Raw genomic sequence first — 21,184 nt, 5'->3', positions numbered from 1 at the left:
GGCTAGAAGTTTTCTCGTCTAAAACCTTCATTTTACAAGATGACGAAATAGGCTCAGAAAGGAGAAGAGATTTGCTCAAAATTATCAAAGGGTGAAAGGTGAGAACAAACCTTTGAATCTAAGTCTTCTTGACTCCGAATCCAGCCTTTTTTCTACCATACTATGCTACTTCTGGTCCTTCACATAAAGACAAATGATATTGTCAGAAGGAAACTGAAAATGATCACTAGGTATAAGGAAGTCCTAGGCAAGAAAATGAAGAGCTCAGGATCACAGGTAGTATTTCTACCACTCCTGCTGATTAAAATCAAGATCTTCAGAATAAGGGAAAGGCAGATTTAGGAAGGAAACAATTAATTAAGAAGATGATGGCTGAATACAGAATTTGGTGTTCTAGACTATAATCACAGTCAAATAATAGAATTCAGGAACAGGTCAGGAATGAAGTACATTTTATGAGGGGTGGTAAGAACAAACTGACTGGAAAGTTGGGTATGTTTTATTTCCTCAATAGAATGTAAATTCCTTGAAAGTAGGTAGACTGGTCTTAGTGCCTAGCAATGCTTTGTATATACTGTGTACTTAATAAATAAAATACTCATTGAATTAAAGATCTCATCAACAGCTGCTATAGGTTCAATTATGCAAATGACATGAAAATCTATATGAATTATACCTCAGTTCCAATGGGTAATAGCAATCTCCATCCACATGTTTTCTCAAGTCTCAGATTTCATATTCAAAAATGGAACTTTTTTCCCACTATAATCCTATCCCTCCTCTAAATTTCCCTTGCTCTGTTGAAGACACTACTATCCTTCAAAATACTAAGTTTATAACCTCAATCAGCCTTGACACTCCTGTCTCCAGACCAATGCCCCAGTTCAGCTTTTAAATTGGTCAATAAAACTCTAATTGCTCTCTTTGCTTCCTATTTCTTCTGATATTTCTTTCCTTTCTCTCAGATGTCCCAATTATCTTTCAAAGATGTAAAGGGCTGAAACTCCTGAGTCAATGCACTGAGGTCGGATAATGGAGCACTTGAGGCTAATTACTGATTGGACAACACTCTATAGGAATATGCTTGGAAAATGGCCCTTTCCACTATCTTGTGCTGGCCCAATCATTTGGTGTATACAGAGAATTGTGGGAGAGACTAGGAGGTGCAGGGAGACTAGCCAGGGTCACTTCTGCAAGAGAGAAGAGGCAGTGAGGTCGCAGACATCCTATGTGTCCACTCTTTTTACTTCTACCACTCAAGTCCAAGAATAAAGACTTTTGCTTGTCCTGACTCCGGCTGATTCTGAGGTATCCATCACATGTGATGACTGTGTTAGCACCCTAGATACCTTAGAATCAGCCGGAGTCAGGACAAGCAAAAGTCTTTATTCTTGGTCTCCAGAAGTAGAAGCGAAGGGGATGGATGCAGGATCTCCCTGACCTCACCTCTTCTTCTCTCGCCCAGAGTGAGTCTGGCTAGTGTCCCTGCATCTCCTAGTCCCTTCCACAATTCTCTGTATATACCAAACGATTGGGCCAGCACAGGATAGTGGGAAGGACCATTTTCCAAGCATCTTCTTTTAGAATATTATCCAATCGGTAATTAGCCTCAAGTGCTCAATTGTCCAACCTCTGTGCATTGACTCAAGAGTTTCAGCCCTTTACACAAAGACACAATACTGACCAAGTTGCTATCTCTCTAAAAACATCCATTGGCATCTTATTGACTACAAAATAAAATGTCAACTTCTTAGACTTGGAACTACCATCTAACACCTACTCTATTTATCAGCTTGCCATCTATTCTGTAGCAATTATCTCCAGACCATTTAACCTAAAAAGAATGAATATACCCTAATTGAATCAATGCACTCAATTTGGAACCATTGCCCTGGACCAGTGTTATCCTGATTGAGAAGTCAAATAATATAACACATATGATCCATTATATTTATCTAGTTCCAGACCATGTTTCATATTTCATTCTTTTACCCATCCTAATCATCTGTCATCTGCCCTAATGACAAGCATGTACACTCTGCAGTATCCCTTTACTCCTACTTTCTACCTTTTTCTCTGAAAAAAAAAAAACAACTATCAAATCAAAGCTACTATTACTTCTGGAAAGGGCTTATCGTTGGCTCTTCCATGATTCTACTCATCATCCTTCTGACTTCCCAAAGCAAAATATCTTTAGCTATCTTAAGTACAAAAAAATCAACTGATATGACTTCTGTGCCATTATAAGTGACCTATGAAAAAATCCCATGGAATCAGAGAAGCACCACAAAACTGGAAAGAGGTAAATGTTATCCCAATTTTAATATAGGGGAAAGAAAGTAGAATGTTTAAATTATATAGTCCAGTGGGTTTGACCACAAATACTGACAAAATTCACAAGCAAACTAAGAAAGAGATTGTGACCATTTAAAAAAAGAGAAAGATATGACAAATAGTCAATGTGATCAAAAAACAAATTATGACAGGTTAACTTCTTTTTTTTAGGTTTGAGTTAGTAGACTACTAGATCAAAAGAATGTCATGATCATAGTTTGAAAAGATGTGGGCTAGATGACAACAGTTAGGTGAATTTGGAAATATTTAAATGACTAGACTTTAACAGTTATGACTAATGAACTGAAATAATGCTCAGAGATAGGTCTCTAGTGCAGTAACTCAGTGAACTATTCTGGTTCTGTGATAGTTGATATTTTTTTGTCAATGACTTTTGATGATACTGAACTTATTAAATTTATAGATAACACAAAGATTGAGATGAATTTGAGATAGAAACTTGGTTCTAGAGAAAATAAGGTAAAATGTTATATCTCTAAGAAGCCAGGGGAGTTTTAGGGGTAAAGTTCAAATTTCCAATGAGAAGAAGATAGAGATAATAGCTAAAATGGAGATGAAAATATTTGGAGATTGTGGTTGAGAAGGGAAGTGTAGGGCTAGGTCTGGGCAAGATAACAAGAAAGCACACTAGGATGATTGTGATAATTTCCCCTTGATATTCTAGATTAGGAATTCTTAAGCCCTTTTTTTTTTCATCATGGACACTTTTGGAAGTTCAAGGTGAAGCCCCTTTGCCAAATAATAAAACACAAAGGAAAACAAATGAAACCAATATTTTTGAAATAATTAGCAAAATAATAATATGATCAAATTCACTTACCCTAGATTGAGAACCATTGTTCTAGACCTCTTGTTCTTGAATCTTTTAATTATTTTATCTAGTTCTATATTCTATTGCCTTGGTAGTTTAACATAGCGCTAAATATGTAAATTAATTTAGATGGTATAATTTTAATTATATTGGAAGGGTTCAAACATGAGTAATAAATATACCTTCAATTTTAAAAATTATTTATTTATTTGAAAATTAATTTATAATTACATTTATATGTCTTGAGTGTTCCTTAGATAAACTTCTGATATTTTATGCATTCTGTAATGTGATGCTAAGAAATATGTATATTATGCAATGTAAAGTATGTAATTTCCCAATAAAAAGATAATTAAATTTTAAATTATTCGAATATGTTCAACTCAATATTTTCCTTTCTGGTTACTATTATTAGATTATTATTAGATTTTTTGATCTCTGAGAGAATATTATGAAGAAATCATCTTGTTCCAGTTGAAAAATATCAGCCTGGCATTCAGGAATCTAGGCTACAGGTCTAGTTATTATTAATGAGATGCATGTCTCTGGATGTGTCACTTAACCTCTCTGGACTTCAGTTTCTCCCTTCCCAAAATGAAGCCATTGAACTTAGATAATCTTTTTGATCCTATGAAATAGGAGAAAACGTTGAAATAAAAATATAACCTCTCTTTCAAATAAGAATTATTCTTTTAAAATATGTTCTTTTGTAACAATTTCAATTCTACTTTCAATTTTGCAGATTACTTTATGTCTTTTTTTTTATCAAGGATACCTAGCAATAATTCCAACTCCTGGCACTTAGTAAATCCGTAATAAATACTTGTTGATTGCTTGATTGCCTTTTCTTCAGATGATTCCTCACAGAGTGGAGATTCATCATTGATCCAGGTTCTAGAAGAGAGTGTTATTAGAGTACTAGCTCTAAGGCAGAACTGGAGCTCAAGAGAATTGAGGGTTAGATATGAAATTTGGGGAAAACCTCTATAAAAATGATGGTTGTCTCTTAAACTGATGATAGAGAGAAGAGAACAGAGTCCTATATAAACTGGGGTACACCTATACACAAGGGATGAGACATGGATTATGCTCTTGCAAAAGAGATAAAGAAGGTTTGGCCAATCAATCAGTCAGTCAACGAACATTTATTAAACTCTTACTATATGCCAAGAACATCGAACATAACAGTGTTGTAAAAATCCAGAGAGAAATGAGGACAAAGAATGATGGTGCAATAAACAACATCAAATGATACAAAGATCTCAAAAAGATAAGAAGCAAGAAAAAGTAATAGGATCACATGAAGAGAGTTGTGGCTGATACATCAGTATTTGATAAAGTGGAATTCTATGAAGAATTTGACAAGACTCTCCAAATTAATGTAACACAAACCTTAATACTTGATAACTTCAAAATAAAGATATGCAGGAGGAGAATGGTGAAAATTATGCTGAAAATATGGTTCTGAATAAATAAGTGAAAGATGCCCAAGGTTTCAGAAGTAAAATTTGAAACTCAAAAGAAAAACAGAACATCTCTATCAAACTATCCATACCCTTTGATCCAGCAATGTTTTTACTGGGCTTGTATCCCAAAGAGATCTTAAAGGATGTGCAAAAATGTTTGTAGCAGCACTTTTTGTAGTGGCAAGAAATTGGAAACTGAGTGGATGCCCATCATTTGGAGAATGGCTGAATAAATTGTGGTATACGAATGTTATTGAATGTTATTATTCTATAAGAAATGACCAACAGGATGATTTCAGAGAGGTCTAGAGAGACTTATATGAACTGATATGAAGTGAACAGAACCAGATCATTGTACATGGCAACACCAATATTATATGATGATCAATTTTGATGGAGGTGGCTCTTTCCAACAATGAGATGATTCAGACCAGTTCCAATAATCTTTTGATGAAGAGAGCCATCTACACCCAGAGAAGGAGGACTGTGGTTCACAACAAAACATTTTTACTCTTTTTGTTGTTTTCTTGCAATTTGTTTTCTCATTTTTTTCCTGTTTTGATTTTATTTTTTCTTGTGCAGCAAGATAATTGTATAACTAGGTATGCATATATTGGATTTAACATATATTTCTACCATGTTTAACACATATTATACTACCTGCCATCTAGGGGAAGGAGTGGAGGAAAGGGGGGGATTGGAACACAAAAGTTTGCAAGGGTTAATATTGAAGAATTATCCATGCATATGTTTTGAAAAATAAAAAGCCTTAATAAAGAAAAATAAATAAATAAAAGAAAAGTAGAACATCTCAGATAAATTTAAAGCTAAAATAGACTTATCAAAAGAGAAAAATAGGGAAACTACACAATATGTCAACCATATTAATCAATATTGTTTTAGACAAATAACTAGACAGAATAAAATTGTAATAATGCTGTGGTATAAGAAGTGAGGAGCTGGACTTAGAAAAATATGGAAAGAATTGGACTTAGTTGTTATCCACTTTCAAAAGGACCTTACATACATGCATATATATGTGTGTGTGTATGATTATAGATATCTATGTATATGTATTTATGTAGGCATGTATGTGTATGTGTGTGTATGAAAATATATCTATGCTTAATTGTAGCCATCTTGGGAGAAGGGAGGGAAAAGAGGAAATAAAAGAATAAAGTAAAAAATGCACAGCACAGAACAAAAGAAAACTTTCTCAGAAGCAAGGAAAAAACTGTACACTTCTGAACATAATGTGTAGTATTTATTATGTAGGTTTTCTTGAAATGGAAATTTATTGCTTTATATTTTGAATTCTCTTTTTTGTTTTTCTGGGCACGTGGCAATTTATTTTCCTTTTCCTATTTTGTATTTAAGTTTAAAATAGATTTTAAACAATAAAAATAAAGAATGTCAAAAATTGTTTTTACATGTAATTGGGAAAATATTATTTTAAAAAAGATTGTTCAGAAGACTGATGCTAGTATATCATGGATACTTTCTTCAAGAAGAAGGGAAGGAAAAATATATAGTAAGTACATACTAAACATGATGAGCATCAAAACTCAACATAAAAAATGAAACTGATTATCTTAGCAAAAAAGAAATGATTGATTACTGAAATGCAAACATTTTAGAATCAGCTTTTTATGTGAAATCAGATCATTGTTTGACTGAACTACAGATCAAAATCAGAAAAAGATAATAATGAGAAGACACTAAATGAAATTACAATACTTCCAACATACTAATTATACAAGCTATGTATGCTGAAAAGTGGAGAAAAGTATCAGCAATAACACTGAATACTGCTATGTCTTAGAAGTCTGATTTTCACAAGGAATTGTAACTTAGCAAAGAAACCATCATCCAGGGATCAGAATTCTTGCCAAACAGAAAAAACATAGCAGCCAGAAGCAATATCAATATATAATATAAAATCATCTTTAAAAGATCATAATAGAAAATGGTGAACAATTGAAAAACTATTTCCTCATACAAGAGCAAAAAGTTAGGAAAGAGAAATTCAGTCTTATGAAAGCTTTATTTTGAGACCTATAAATATGGTGTCTTGGGAGTTTTTTTCTCTACCACAGGGGTTGAGAGAGAGAGACTGTATTCCATTTGCTTCCAGAAGTCTTGTTGTGAAAGTCTTAATATAATATTTCAATAGAATAGCCAAGTGGCAATGACCACCCTGTCAAGGGATCTTTCCCCTGACATAGGAAATGATTTTTAAGTTATTGAAAAGTAGATTTTAACTTAGGATTAGCTTTTCTTTCATGGTTGTAGTATTATATATGTATACACACATTTTTGTTGCAAGGAAAAAGATAATAAACTTGGTCTAGCACAGTTCTTTTTATGTGTTATATTTTCTTGTTGAAAATCTCCTAACACAATACATCCCATCCAATATAAAATTCTGCTTACATCTAATAATGTTTTTACAATTACCTCTATTTCCCCTTATCATTTTCCCTCCAAATCTAGAGAAGAAGATATTAAACATCTGTATCCTGATCTTCCTTTTACCAACCTATTGATAACTTTATCAATCTTTGATTTTCACTTCCTATTTCACAAAGGACAAATTACTTCTCTAGAATTATATAATAATGGAAATTTTTTTTAGAATTTAGTTATTCTCTTCATTGGACCACGGAGTTAGAGAAAAGAGCTTATAATGAAATCCAACCCTTTAATTTTGGATTTGAGAAAAACGAGGTCTAGAGAAATTAGGTGACTTGACAACAGTCACAGATGCTGTCCAACATTTGTTAATGTCTAATACCTGACATACTTCTGGATCAAAAGATACATAGCCTTCACAGCATCCAGAGCCTAGCACAAAAATAAATCCCACTAATAGCCTTCTAATTCTACCTTAGATGAATCTCAAAGGCCAATTATGACTCCAGAGGATAACTTATTTCTCAGAGTTCTGTTCCAAACTCATGTTCAGCCTGTCATCGGGACAATATCCCCATAATAACAACAACAATATCTTATAAAATTTCTCTGTTGTTCTAGCATTTTTCATTCAAGTTGAAATGCTGGTTATGAGAGATTCTACATGTTCATAAGCATCAGAGAGGAAGGAGAGGCACATTAAACTGATTTAAAAGGTAGAATTTCATTTAACATTTCCTTTTCCCTCAAATTTCTAGGTTGGGACTTAAATGCTTTTAGTTCAAAGGAAAAGGAAGTTAATACCTGCTCAACTTTTATATAGCAAGAATATTTATTCTAGGTAAAGGAAAAGGGAGATGAAATAAAAAGATTTCCAAGGTTCAACTACACGAAGAATATTAAGGTAGAGTGTTGCATAATCTCTCTCACTCCAATCAGTGAAAAAATGTTTTCTACTCTTCTGGTTTTGCCAGTAAAAGATAAAATCAAGTCTACTCACAATAATCCTTTTCTGGAAGTAACATAAGAATATAAAAGTTGAAGATAAAAGAGTGTATGGGAAGGAGAATTATATGGGTAACATTTTTATTTTATTTTAAATTTCTTCTCAAAATGTATGAGAAAAAAATGTAAAGCAGTTAAAGCATCTATCTAAAAGATTGTCAACTAACCAATGATTAAAATATGTTATAAGAAGAAGCAATAAAAACTAGTTATGAATAAGCATAAATATTTATTTATTCTCGCTGCTGAGAAGTCTTTGAATCACTCCTTAACCAAAAATGTGTTTTCATGCCTAAATTTTTCCCTATACTTTCTTAGTAATTCCATGAAACTGAAGTTTTATGGCTTAAAAACTGGCAGTAAGGTTAAATAACTAGCATAAAATTATTTAAAGATACCAAAATCTTAGAAAATTTATTAAATCTAAATGTCTGTTAATAAATAGAAGCATATGCTCACATTTTATATTTGTTAGCTATAAAAACTTTACTACTTTTTTGTGCTTTATTGTGCTTCAAATCAACTGAGAAGAAGAATTATCTTCAGGGGAGTGTGTGTGAGCAGGGTATTTGTTTTCTCTCTTTCTATGACATATCTTCAATCACCTGGGTCATCATAGTTACATTACGTATAGGAAAACTGGGAGTAGCCTGAATACCTCTCGCTATACAAAGTTAGAAAACAAATCCCTGCTGTAGCACAACTATACTTTCCCTTTTTCTTGAACAGCTTAAATGTGATTAAATAAAGGAATATTTTAAGGATAACCACCCCCAAAAAACACAAGGAAATTATAAAAAGTGAAATAACACTCAACTATTTAAACATGATAAAACTAAGAATGGATATTATCCTCCCAGAATGGAAGCAAACACCATTACTCTCTTTTAAAAATTCTAAACTTTTAAATTGGATTCAAATTAAGTTCCAGGTTGCACCTATGGTTTCATCAATAATTTATTATTTACTTTGAGGGGAAATTTTAACTTTCTTTTTCTTAATTCTAATTTTTCTTATTCCAACTTTCAAAAAAATGGATAAGGATAACATATGCTTCTTAAATATTTAAAGAGCTACGGCAGGAAAAACAATTTTGTTTTAAACAAAAGAAGTCTATACTGTTAGAAATTTGATCTATTGAAAACATAGGTTTGATTCAAAGATAGTAACAGATCTTTATACATGTAGAAAACACCTCATAAAGAGCCATAGTTAGTGATCATGAAATACTTATACCTAGAAAACCAGATTTAGAACTCACTCATGTATACTTACTGAGAAATGGTGTTGGTATCTAAGTCAACACAACTAACATCTGGCGGTGGATCATAGAGATCAAAGTATCTTGAATCAATTCCTACTATGAATGGACATGGTGCACTCAAAACATCCGCTAAAGCCAATGGGCAAAGAGGAACATATGGACATGGCCAGTGGAAAGGAAATATCATCTTTGAATAAATAACAGATAAAAGAAAATTTAACTGTTTACCATATAAGCAAATTATGTAAACATAAAATATTATCTTTTAAACACATATTTCATTTCCAACATTTGATAAAGTGTGACATTTATAACCAGAGCTAACATTTAGTTCCATTTGTTACAATCCTACTCTGATGACTCAATACAGTATGCATTAGAAATTCTAGTAGACACTCCCAAGCAGAAAAGGCTTTAAGTATAGGTTATGGTGTTAGATTTGGTGTTTTGTTGTCATTCAAGGTCTAAACTAGCTAGATCAAAAAGGATTCTCCTCAAAAGGAGGATGCTGCGAGGGAATGGCGTTTTGTTTTTTTTCCAGCCACTGAAATTTATGACAATGGTTTACTAAAGTATGGACAGATTAATCTACAGAGTAAAACAAGTACCCATGCAGGTAAAAATCAATAATTTTCTGAGGTATTTCAGTAATATAATCAATACATTTTTAAAAATCTAAAAATTAAAACATTAATCAAATTGAGTCATTAACTGAAATAAAACATTAAAAAAATTTTTTTTAATTCCCCCTGTATTTTTACAAGACTGTGAATTGGAAGGGACTTCAGAAATGATCAGATTCAGGCTTGCACAAGAAGCTCTTCTTCTACATCATTACCAATAAATGACTCCATTAGAAAACTTCCAATGAGGTAGAAATTAGTAAATTTCCTTAAAAACTTCCACTGAAGTAGAACTATAAACCTTACCCAGGAGGCCATTTCAATTTGAGATAGCACTAATTGTTGATAAGATTTTCCCTTGAGCCTAAATTATCTTTTTGTAATTCTATTCTTTGGAGGAAGGAAAGTCCAAGTTTATTCCCTCTTAATGTATATCACATATATCTCATATATGTCTTTTGCAAGTTGTCTGCCTCCTCTTTTAGAATGTATTCTGTTTGAGGGTATGGATTTCATTAGTCTGGTACATAGAGAGATTAATATATGCTTGTTGACTGCCATTTGATGACAATTATCTTGCCCTTCCTAAATCCTCTCTTGTCTAGGCTAAATAACTGTAACCTATATTCCATTGATCTTTATATAGTATGATTTCTAGTCCCCTTATGACCCTAATCATTTTCCTCTAGACATATTCAATCTCTAAACATCTTATAATGTGGTACAAAGAATGGAACACAGTGGTCCAAATGTAATTTACCAAGGCTGATTAGTCTCTATTTGCCCTTCTTAGCCAGCAGTGCCTCTAGACTCCAGATTTTTTCTACATCAACTGCTATCCAGCTATTTTAGGAGAAATATACCTACAAATAACTTCAAGTTAAAATATTAAAAGTTTAAAATTACCTAAATAATTCTATTGAAAAACTAAAATCCAATAAGAAATTCATACTTACAGAAACTAAGGCTTCTGTCACACTAGTTAGGACAGAAGGCCGCAGGGAATGGATGAGAATTTTATGTTCTGTTACTGCAAACACAAGTAGTGTTATAGCATTTTCAGGACCCAGATTTTGTAGCAGTGTTGAAAACCTACCACCACTGTTAATAAAATATAAACAAGAGTCATAAATAAATATTTGAAGACAAAAAAATCACAAAATTTGTTTGAAAGATCAGAAATGAAAAGAGCAAATAATGACTGAGTATAATCTGTGCTTTTGATACAGTCTTAAACCCAATGACGTTATATTGGTTTCTGCCATTATTTTTTAAAATTCACAATGAAAACAATGTGGCTGCAAAATCATTAATATCCTTTATGTGATTTTTACAATAGAAAAGGGTTACTCATCTGCTTAATTTATATTAAAACAGATCAGTTTTGAAGATCTTGATTAAATAAAGAATCGTGATATAAAAAGCAGTACTTTTGTTGGATGGTAGAGAAAAGGCATATAAAAAAAGCTTTTTTGGTCATGGTACATATATATATCCCAATATTTCAATTTTGAACAATCAAAATATGTAACTTATTTAAAACAAACCAATAAATAATCATTTGAATTTATCAAAAGATAAATTAGGTGTGATTATTTCCTTTACAAAAGGAATTAGTAACATTCTTTTAACACCAAATTCCTCTAATGCATTCAAAATTAATTAAACAAATATGGTTTTAAAAAATTATTTACTGTATAAAATGTTTACATGTATGGCAACATAACTATTAAATTGTTATTTTAAAATATGTATGAAATACTTTACTTGCAAGATGTTGATTTACAATAAAACTATTCAGAAAATATTATTAGTTAATAGCTATTTCTATCACAAAATGTGGAATAAGAATTACAAGGTGAGAGAACAGATATGCAGTAAGTTACTGATGAAACCAAATGCAATTTTTTAAAAACTAAGGTAAAAAATATATAAGTAGTTCTCCTTCCTCAAGTATGTACTACATAATAACATAATTACATTGTGACTATAATTCTATGACTAGAAAACTATGCTGCTCATGATGAATGTGGAAATCTAATTAACATGACTATATAAAAGTATAGTGCATATCAGATTACTTGCTGTTTGGGAGGAAGGAGAAGGGGGAGAAAAGAAGAAAAATATGGAGCTCAAAAATCCCATAAAAATGACTATTTTTAAAACTATCTTTACATCTAATTGGAAAAAATGAAAAACCTATTAAATGAAGAAAAAAAGAAGATTATATTCATAAAGAGATTTCAAGGTACTTTGCATCATAGGAGAACACATTTCATCATTTTTCTTAATTTGTAAACTGATAAAAGTATGTTTTTCTGTTAGTCTGTAGTACTGGAATTATTTTAATTCTTTCAAATTATATATGGAATATAGCTTTTAAGGGGAAATGAAAGCAATATATTTTTATAACATACTATATTTGGACATATGAAGCAGGAAACATCTTAAACTAAAAAAGAACTTGGAAATAGATGAAATATTCAACATTTTCATTATAATATTATATGACTTCAAAAATCTATTAAAGATTTAAATTCAGTAAAAAGATAACTATTTGAAATTATAATATGTAGTCTAATAGAGAACAGTTGTAAAAAAATGCATGTTGGATAACATGCATTTAAAATTTCATGAAAAATTTAAATAAATTTAAACTTATGTGAAAAATATAGTTTTACTTACCTCAAAGGAAGAGGTGATGATACAGGTTGACTAAGAATAAGATTATCATGTGGTGATAACTGGAATAGATTTAAAGCAACAGTATTTTGAATCAACCCTTCATTAATGACAAAGAAGTAACTTCCAAACCCAAAAATGGATTAAAAAATCATATCATAGAGCAAACATGTATAAGATTATAAAGATGCTATTAAAAACTCCCTTCTATCCAACTCACTTCCAGTTGATCAATGATGGACAGAAACAACTACACCCAGAGTAGGAAGTGAATGTAAATTGTTAGCATTACTGTCTATCTACCCAGGTTACTTACACCTTTGGAATCTAATACTTAATGTGCAACAAGAAAAATGGTATTTTACACACATATATTGTATCTAGGTTATATTGTAACACATGTAAAATGTATGGGATTGCCTGTCATCTAGGGGAGGGAGTAGAGGGAGGGAGGGGATAATTTGGAAAAATGAATACAAGGGATAATGTTATTAAAAAAAAAATATATATATATATATATGTATACTGTCAAAAAATTTTATAAAAAAAAAAAACAACCAACTCCCTTCTCCCATTTATCATTATCATAACTGGGTGCACAAAGATTATGAAGAAACTATTTTATCTATCACTTTTCTTTTCTTTTATTTGATGAGGCAATTGGGGTTGTGACTTGCCCAGGGTTACACAGCTAGGAAGTGTTAACTGTCTGAGACTAGATTTGAACTCTGGTCCTCCTGACTTCAGGGCTTGGTGCTCTATCCACTGTTCCACCTAGCTGCCCCTTAACTACCACTTTTCTCCTTTGTAATTATTCTGCTCTCTAACAATTTTCTTAAATATTACAATGAATATAAATTTTGAAGTATCAAACATAAATATGATCAAATACATGTTTTCATTTCCTTTCATTTCTTTATTATGAATCAATTTTTAACAAAAACTATTAGTTTAATTTAAAAGTACAATAAAGTGATATATGAATTTTAAGCAACATTAAAAATGCCCAAACCTCAATCTGAAATTTATTATTTAAAATTCTATAAAACAGAAAAATATTCATGATTATTATAAAAATCAAGAAAATGTTACCTGAACTAAAATCCGTGGCCTTTGAGGAGATGGAAAAGGAACTTTGTGCATAAAATGTGAAATATGTCTATAAAAAATAAGAGAAAAATGTCAGCCTAAGATTTAATTCCGAAGCATTTTATGCTATAAAATACAGATGAACAACTTAGGTCAATCTTGTTCAGGCATGCATCTGTTACATCACATAAAACAGATCTAAATTATCAAAACACTTATTCATTTTTTCTTCCAAAGGCACCGAGATAAAAAATTACTTTTCAGCATATTAACAACAGCCTACATAGAACAATCATTTTGACAATGCCTTATTTATCTTTGTATCTTCTCCCCCATCCCAGCATCTATTAGAATACATAGTAGGAGTTTCATAAATATTAGAATTATAAGATTCTAGGTTAGAATCCTGCCTCAAATATTCTCTTTCTGAACCTGGATCATTTTACGTGTCTCTGCTTCAGTTTCCTTAACTGAAAAGTGAGAGGTGAGACTCAAGTGTTTTCCAATCTCTGATCTAGGATCCTGTGCTTTGGTGAATAAAAGAATGGAAGGGCAGACACGCTGTGGTCATCACAGAAGCAGGGAGGTTTGGAGCTCACTTTAAATCTGAGAGGCTAAAGGAGCCAGCACTGTCAGTCTGTAGCATACTTTATTCAAAGTGACCATTCTCAGACAGGATCCATATATCCAGGAGAAAGCTGACCATTTACTCTTCAAAGTCAATCAACTTTCTGAACATATAATTGAATAAAACAGGGATTTTTCATAACGAATGGTCAGCTAGGTGGTCAACTATATAACTATATAATTCTATTATTCAAATGATATTTCATATCATTTAGATGATATGAAATTAAAATAATAGAATTACATATTTAGGAAATGTTATATCAAGAGATTTATTTGCCATGTGAAATTTGGCTAATTCACAAACATAAAAACATGTTAAGTCTAACAAAAGTTAAAATCAGAACCCAATTTCCAACTTACTTCTCAATGGGAAGGACATGAGGTCCAGAGATGGAGTAACGATATAGAAAAGTCAGAAATTTCTTGAAGGCATCAAAGAAAGGCCAGTGAGAAAGAAGGCATATGCATTTATTAGTGTGAACTGTTTTAGAGCTATCAGATTTCTCCTCTGTAGAAGATGTCAATCCCAAATGAAATCTTTGTTTTTCTGTGAGATTCTCTTCAGGGTATGATTCATAAAACTGAATAGCAGCACCATAGACCTGCAAAATAGTTCATGTTGGTAACATGTATCTTTTCATATTCCTTAATACAAACTAAATAAGTAAATATTTTGGGAACATTAAACTTTTACCCTCCTCCACCCTCAATTGACAATAAGATACTGCTCTGGACTCCTGAGAAAAGTTATATTGTACCTTTAAAAGAGCAAAAACTGTCCTATCCAAATTCGTTTTGTTTTTTTTTTGTTTGTTTTGTTTTTTTTTTTAATAACCAATGGAAATAATTTCACATCATGGGAAAGGAAGTGGAAACAGTAAAAGTACAGCCTTAGATTTTGCCAATATTTCTGTATCAATTTATAAGCTATTGTTTTAAGGAAGCAAGCCAAGGAAAAACATGATCTTTCCTAGTGTTAGTCTTATTGGAATAAGTTGTGATTGTAAAAAAAAATTCATCATATTGGCATAGAAGACATTGGAAAGATAAGTAAAATGATTTCTTTGTGACTTCTAGAAAGTCTCAGTTGCTTTATACAAATTTTTTGGGGGGGTCAAAACCTGTGATTTCATTGGTATAGAGAACTCCAATATATATAGAAAATCCATTCACAGAAATGCACTCAACTAGCAATTTAATAGTCTTAGAGAATTGCCTGGAACGCTAAGAGGTTATGTTGACTTGCCTATAGACACATACTTAAAAATGCCACAAAGTAGGATCTGAACTCCTATGCTTACCCTCCAACTATTAAGGCCACACATTACTACACTACTGCTAATGAACTACATTTTAAAAATAAAATGATGTATAGTAATTTAAAATTTATCATTTGCTTGTTTTGTAAATGTGTATTGCTACAGATTAGAAACAAAAAGCTTATAAATTTACATAAAATTCATAGCTATAATTTGTCCAATGATTTAGTACCTTTTCAGCAGAAGCTCCAGTTAATACAAATGTAGAAAAAACAGGAAGAGGGTATTTGCTATTTGATGGCCAACATTCAATAGATGCTCCCATTGGTAAACAAAAGAGGGGAACTGATTCTGGTAATGGGAATGACTCATAGTCTTCTTCAGGATATCTGCATATTAAACCTAAAATACAAAGCTTTAACAGTCAACAAAAACTACTGAACTCTTTCCTTCCTCACTTTATATGTGATCAAATGCTTAAATGTTTAGATATTAAAAATCAAAACACTTTAATAATAAAGTTAATACTATGAAAACTAGACAGAATTTTTAAAAAACTAAACTACTATAAACCCTTATAATTCTTAATAGTAATAGACTGCTTATTATTTATCATGTATCAACTACATCCTATGAGTTAAAGGACCTATGAAAAAGATACGACTCTAGTTTTGGTCATATGTGTGTCTGCCTCAGTCTCAGAGTGCACTTCTATTTTTAACAAATAATTATATTTTCATTTTGACTATAAGCTTATAACTATTTCACAATTCATTAGCACTTTTCCTCTAAGCATAGTAACACAAATTCCAAGAACAAATATTCATTTTACAAAGCAGATACAAGAAAATATTTTCTTGTGTTGCATGATAATGTGGAAATACGTATAGAAGAATTGTATATGTTTAACAGAGGAAGAGAGGGAGAAAAATTTGGAACACAAGGTTTTGCAAGGATGAATGCTGAAAAGTATCTTTCCATGTATTTTGAAAATAAAAAGCTATTATTTAAAAAAAAAATAAAAGTGCATTAGGACTTTAGGGACAAAAAAGAAAATATTTTCACAAAAACAGAAAGAAAAGCATTGTGTCGTCAAAAAAGTAGAATAAAAGAGCATATATTACAAATTCTATGCCATCTAAAGATTATAATGATCATTGGCTTCTAATTTCCTTGGGAAAATTTTATGGAGAAGACATTATAAGAGAACTTTGAAGAGATTTTTAATAGCCAGGGAAGTGTAGGCTTCTCTCAGTACTATAAGTAAATAGTTTAGGTAATAACTTTTAATAAGTTATTGTTAAATACCAAAAAAAAAAAAAAAAAAAAGTATGGAACACTATGGGAAGTTCAAATAAAGTAGAAAATAAGCTCCCTGAACTTGGAAACTACATTGTCTCTTAAATTTTTTCTAAGTCTAAAATTCTATGAACTTGTGTATACTTTATTTGTATTTATATCCACAAATAACTTTAACAGAAGAAAGGAGGACATGGCCATGGAGAAGTGTTATACAAAATAGATAGAAAGGTATACAATCTGAATCACTGAAAGAAATACCCAAATTGATGAGATCACAAATCCATCTGAGTGTTCTATATATGCTTATTTTGGGGTATGCAAAAACAAAAGCATACATATAAAAGACATTCTAGTAGAGCCATTTAGCTAAATGTATGATAAATAATCTTTAAAATAACAAATATAGACAACTTAGACTAATTGGAGTGAGCTCATGTTATCTAGAAAACAACTTCCTGAAATATTTTTTTTTTTTTTGTCTAGATGGGATTTACATATTCCACCCTGGACTTGAGGTTGGAATGGGTAAAAGAAACTGACAAATGAAAAATATCGGGTGGGTAGTAGCAAGAGATTTTGTCAGATTGAGTGCTCTTGGATAGGCCAAGCAAATATAATTAAGATGACAATACTCCCTAAACTAATCTATTTATTTAGTGCTATATCAATCAGACTCCCAAGAAACTATTTTAATGACCTAGAAAAAACAACAACAGAATTCATATGGAACAACAAAAGGTCGAGAATTTCAAGGGAAGTAATGAAAAAAAAATTAAATGAAGGTTATCTAGCTGTACCTGATCTAGAACTATATTATAAAGCAACAGTCACCAAAAGCATTTGATATTAGCTAAAAAATAGACTAGTTGATCAGTGGAATAGGTTAGGTTCACAGGGCAAGATAGTGAATAAAAATAGCAATCCAGTGTTTGACAAACTCAAAGATCCCAACTTTTGGGATAAGAATTCATTATTTGACAAAAACTGTTGGGAAAACTGGAAATTAGTATGGCAGAAATTAGATATGGACCCACACTTAACACCACATACTAAGATAAGATCAAAATGGATCCAAGATTTAGGCATAAAGAACGAGATCATAAATAAATTAGAGGAACATAGGATAGTTTACCTCTCAGACTTGTGGAGGAGGAAGGAATTTATGACCAGAGGAGAATTAGAGATCATTATTGATCACAAAATAGAAGATTTTGATTACACCAAATTAAAAAGTTTCTGCACAAACAAAACTAATGCAAACAAGATTAGAAGGGAAGTATTTGGGAAAACATTTTTACAGTTAAAGGTTCTGATAAAGGCCTCATCTCCAAAATATACAGAGAATTGACTTTAATTTATAAGAAATCAAGCCATTGTCCAATTGAAAAATGGTCAAAGGATATGAACAGACAATTTTCAGATGATGAAATTAAAACTATTTCCACTCATATGAAAGAGTATTCTAAATCACTATTGATCAGAGAAATGCAAATTAAGACAACTCTGAGATACCACTACACACCTGTCAGATTGGCTAAGATGACAAGAACAAATAATGATGAATGTTGGAGGGGATGTGGGAAAACTGGGACACTGATGCATTGTTGGTGGAGTTGTGAAAGAATCCAACCATTCTGGAGAGCAATCTGAAATTATGCCCAAAAAGTTATCAAAATGTGCATACCTTTTCACCCAGCAGTGCTACTACTACTGGGCTTATATCCCAAGGAAACACAAAAGAAGGGAAAGGGACCAAAATGTTTGTGGCAGCCCTTTTTGTAGTGGCTGTCCATCAATTGGAGAATGGTTGGGTAAATTATGGTATATGAATGTTATAGAATATTATTGTTCTGTAAGAAATGACCAACAGGAGGAATACAGAGAGGCTTGGAGAGACTTACATCAACTGATGCTGAATGAAACGAGCAGAACTAGGAGAACATTATACACTTCAACAATGATACTGTATGAGGATGTATTCTGATGGAAGTGGATATCTTCAACAAAGAGAAGAGCTAATCCAATTCCAATTGATCAATGATGGACAGAATCAGCTACACCCAGAAAAGGAACACTGGGAAATGAGTGTAAACTGTGAGCATTTTTTTTTTGTTTGTTTTTTTGTTTTTCTTCCCAGATTATTTTTACCTTCCAAATACAATTCTTCCTTTGCAGCAACAACAACAACAACAACAAAATTCGGTTCTGCACATATATATTGTACCAAGCATATACTATAAGATATTTAATATGTATGGGAATGCCTGCCATCTAGGGGAGGGGGTGGAGGGAAGGAGGGGAAAAATTCGGAACAGAAGGGAGTACAAGGATAATGTTGTAAAAAAAAAATTATCTATGCATATGTACTATCAAAAAAAAGTTAAAATTATAAAACTAATAAAAAAAAGAGAGAGAGATTTTGTCTATAAGAGAGTCAACCTATGAAGATTTTAAAAGCCCATAATTAGGAGCTTTGATTTAATTTGAAAGGCAATAGAAAATTATTACAGGGTCCAAAGGAAGGAAGTAAAAAGATAAGAAAGTAGAACATTCTTTTTTTATATTTCAAGAGTACAAATATTTAAGTACAAGAGTATAAAATATATGAGAGACAGTATATAGAGCTAAAAATAGGGAAAACAGACTAATGGCATGACATATAGGTCAGTATGAGTAGAATGGGAGAAAAGAGCAGGAAAATTAGGAAAGAGGTTAATCTGAGCTGGTCAACTGGAAGGTGTTAAAGGTGAAGAAAAGAAGCTTAGATTTAATTAATGATGAAGGTGTGAGAACACTCTTAAGATTTTAAGGTAAGGGTGAGGCAACAACCAGTCAGTCAGAAAGATGGCCTTGGCAGAAGCTTATAGGACTGACTAAATGGAAGTGATATAAGAGTCAGAAAAGCCAACAGGAAATTTTCTAGACCCAAGATAGAGAAAAATAGATGGCTCAAAAAAAACAACAAAAAACCAGATCTTCAAAGAAGTAGCAACAAATCGATTTGATATTTTTATCTTGAGGATGGATTAAATGCTATTTTGCTTCTAGTAACCATCAAGAGGCTTAGAGAGGTTATCTTTCATAAAAATTGTTTTAAAAAAAACTTTATTATTATTTTTGTTTTTATACCACAGCAATACCTCCTTAATTCTCCCCTTAGTGCTGCACCCTCTCTTGAAACAAAGAAAAACATTTAAGCAAATCCACCAGTACGTTGTGATCGTGTTCTGACAATGTATGATCTATTTGACAATCATAGTTTTTGTATTTGCAAGGATAAAGACATTTCAATGATCATTTCTCAAGATTTAAATTGGTTATTACAATTCAATAGATTCCAACTACTTTCTTAGAGATATTTTCATTTCCATTTCTCTAGCCATTCTATATGCTGTTAACTTCATGCTAAATCATTTTCTATCCCCTACCTATAGCAAAGAAAGGGCAACTACTGTCTCACTTTCCTACTTATATACTCAGCAATTGACACAGGTATTTAATAAATGTCTACTGATTGATCAGTTCATGCAAGTCTCCTTATGTATCTTTTAGCTCTCAATTTTTATAAATTATAATTTTTTCAAAAGAACTTAGAACTTGTTAAGATTTAATTACAATAAAAACAGAATGTGGTTCAATGTACCAATTATATATCAAAAAGGCCTCACAAAATCTTACTCCATAGAGGGTCTGTAGGGGGGGATGAGATTAATCCTAAGAAGATGCATCCTGGCACTCTTTACCAAGCTTTACCATACCTAGAATATGAACCTATCAAAAAACTATGTGTCCAAGGACCAACATACCTGCATTTGGAGAGCCTTGTCAGCAGAAAGCTGACCATGAAATAATAATGATAAATTTTTTTTGGTCATGGCAATCTACAAAATGCATAAAACCACAAACTGGTTTTCAGTCCTATGTGATCTCTTTCTATTATACTGAAGGTGGGAAGTAGGAAAAAGAGGTAGATGAGGTTAAGAATCAGTGTTTAAAATGCCTAATATGAATTCAACAGTTGGTACAATTGAGATTGGTCATGGGACAAAGTTATGAATTAGTCAGTTACTGGAAGAGTCATTTATATCGTCATCATAAAGGCAGAAGGGTGAAGGATTGATGACAAGTTCTCTCTGCAGAAGTTAATAGAAGGTTGGTGGAGTTGATGTCCTCCTACACATCATTTCATGGAATACTTGATCATTTTACTTTGCAGTATTGATGTTGAACACCAGCAAAATAGATGAGCAAGAAGATATTCTGGTTTAAGTGTCAACATTAAATAC

The 21,184-nt window shown here is 31.8% G+C and overlaps 1 protein-coding gene across 8 annotated transcripts in view; it reads right to left on the bottom strand.

The window, feature by feature from the left end:
• Positions 1–21,184, bottom strand: part of DENND4A (DENN domain containing 4A) — a 126,793-nt gene that overhangs the window by 44,727 nt on the left and 60,882 nt on the right. For all 8 annotated transcript variants that reach the window (XM_074294773.1, XM_074294774.1, XM_074294777.1 and 5 more), the window contains 6 exons: positions 15,829–15,998; positions 14,698–14,939; positions 13,711–13,777; positions 12,622–12,680; positions 10,893–11,037; positions 9,325–9,500 (listed from right to left, as the gene is read on the bottom strand). In XM_074294773.1, coding sequence (XP_074150874.1) covers positions 9,325–9,500; positions 10,893–11,037; positions 12,622–12,680; positions 13,711–13,777; positions 14,698–14,939; positions 15,829–15,998 — 859 coding nt within the window. The remainder of the gene's footprint in view (positions 1–9,324; positions 9,501–10,892; positions 11,038–12,621; positions 12,681–13,710; positions 13,778–14,697; positions 14,940–15,828; positions 15,999–21,184) is intronic.

This window comes from Sminthopsis crassicaudata, chromosome 2 (genome assembly GCF_048593235.1).
Source record: "Sminthopsis crassicaudata isolate SCR6 chromosome 2, ASM4859323v1, whole genome shotgun sequence".
Taxonomy (NCBI): Eukaryota; Metazoa; Chordata; class Mammalia; order Dasyuromorphia; family Dasyuridae; genus Sminthopsis; species Sminthopsis crassicaudata.
The sequence above is the reverse complement of the archived record's forward strand: the minus strand, read 5'-3'. Positions and strand labels throughout refer to the sequence as shown.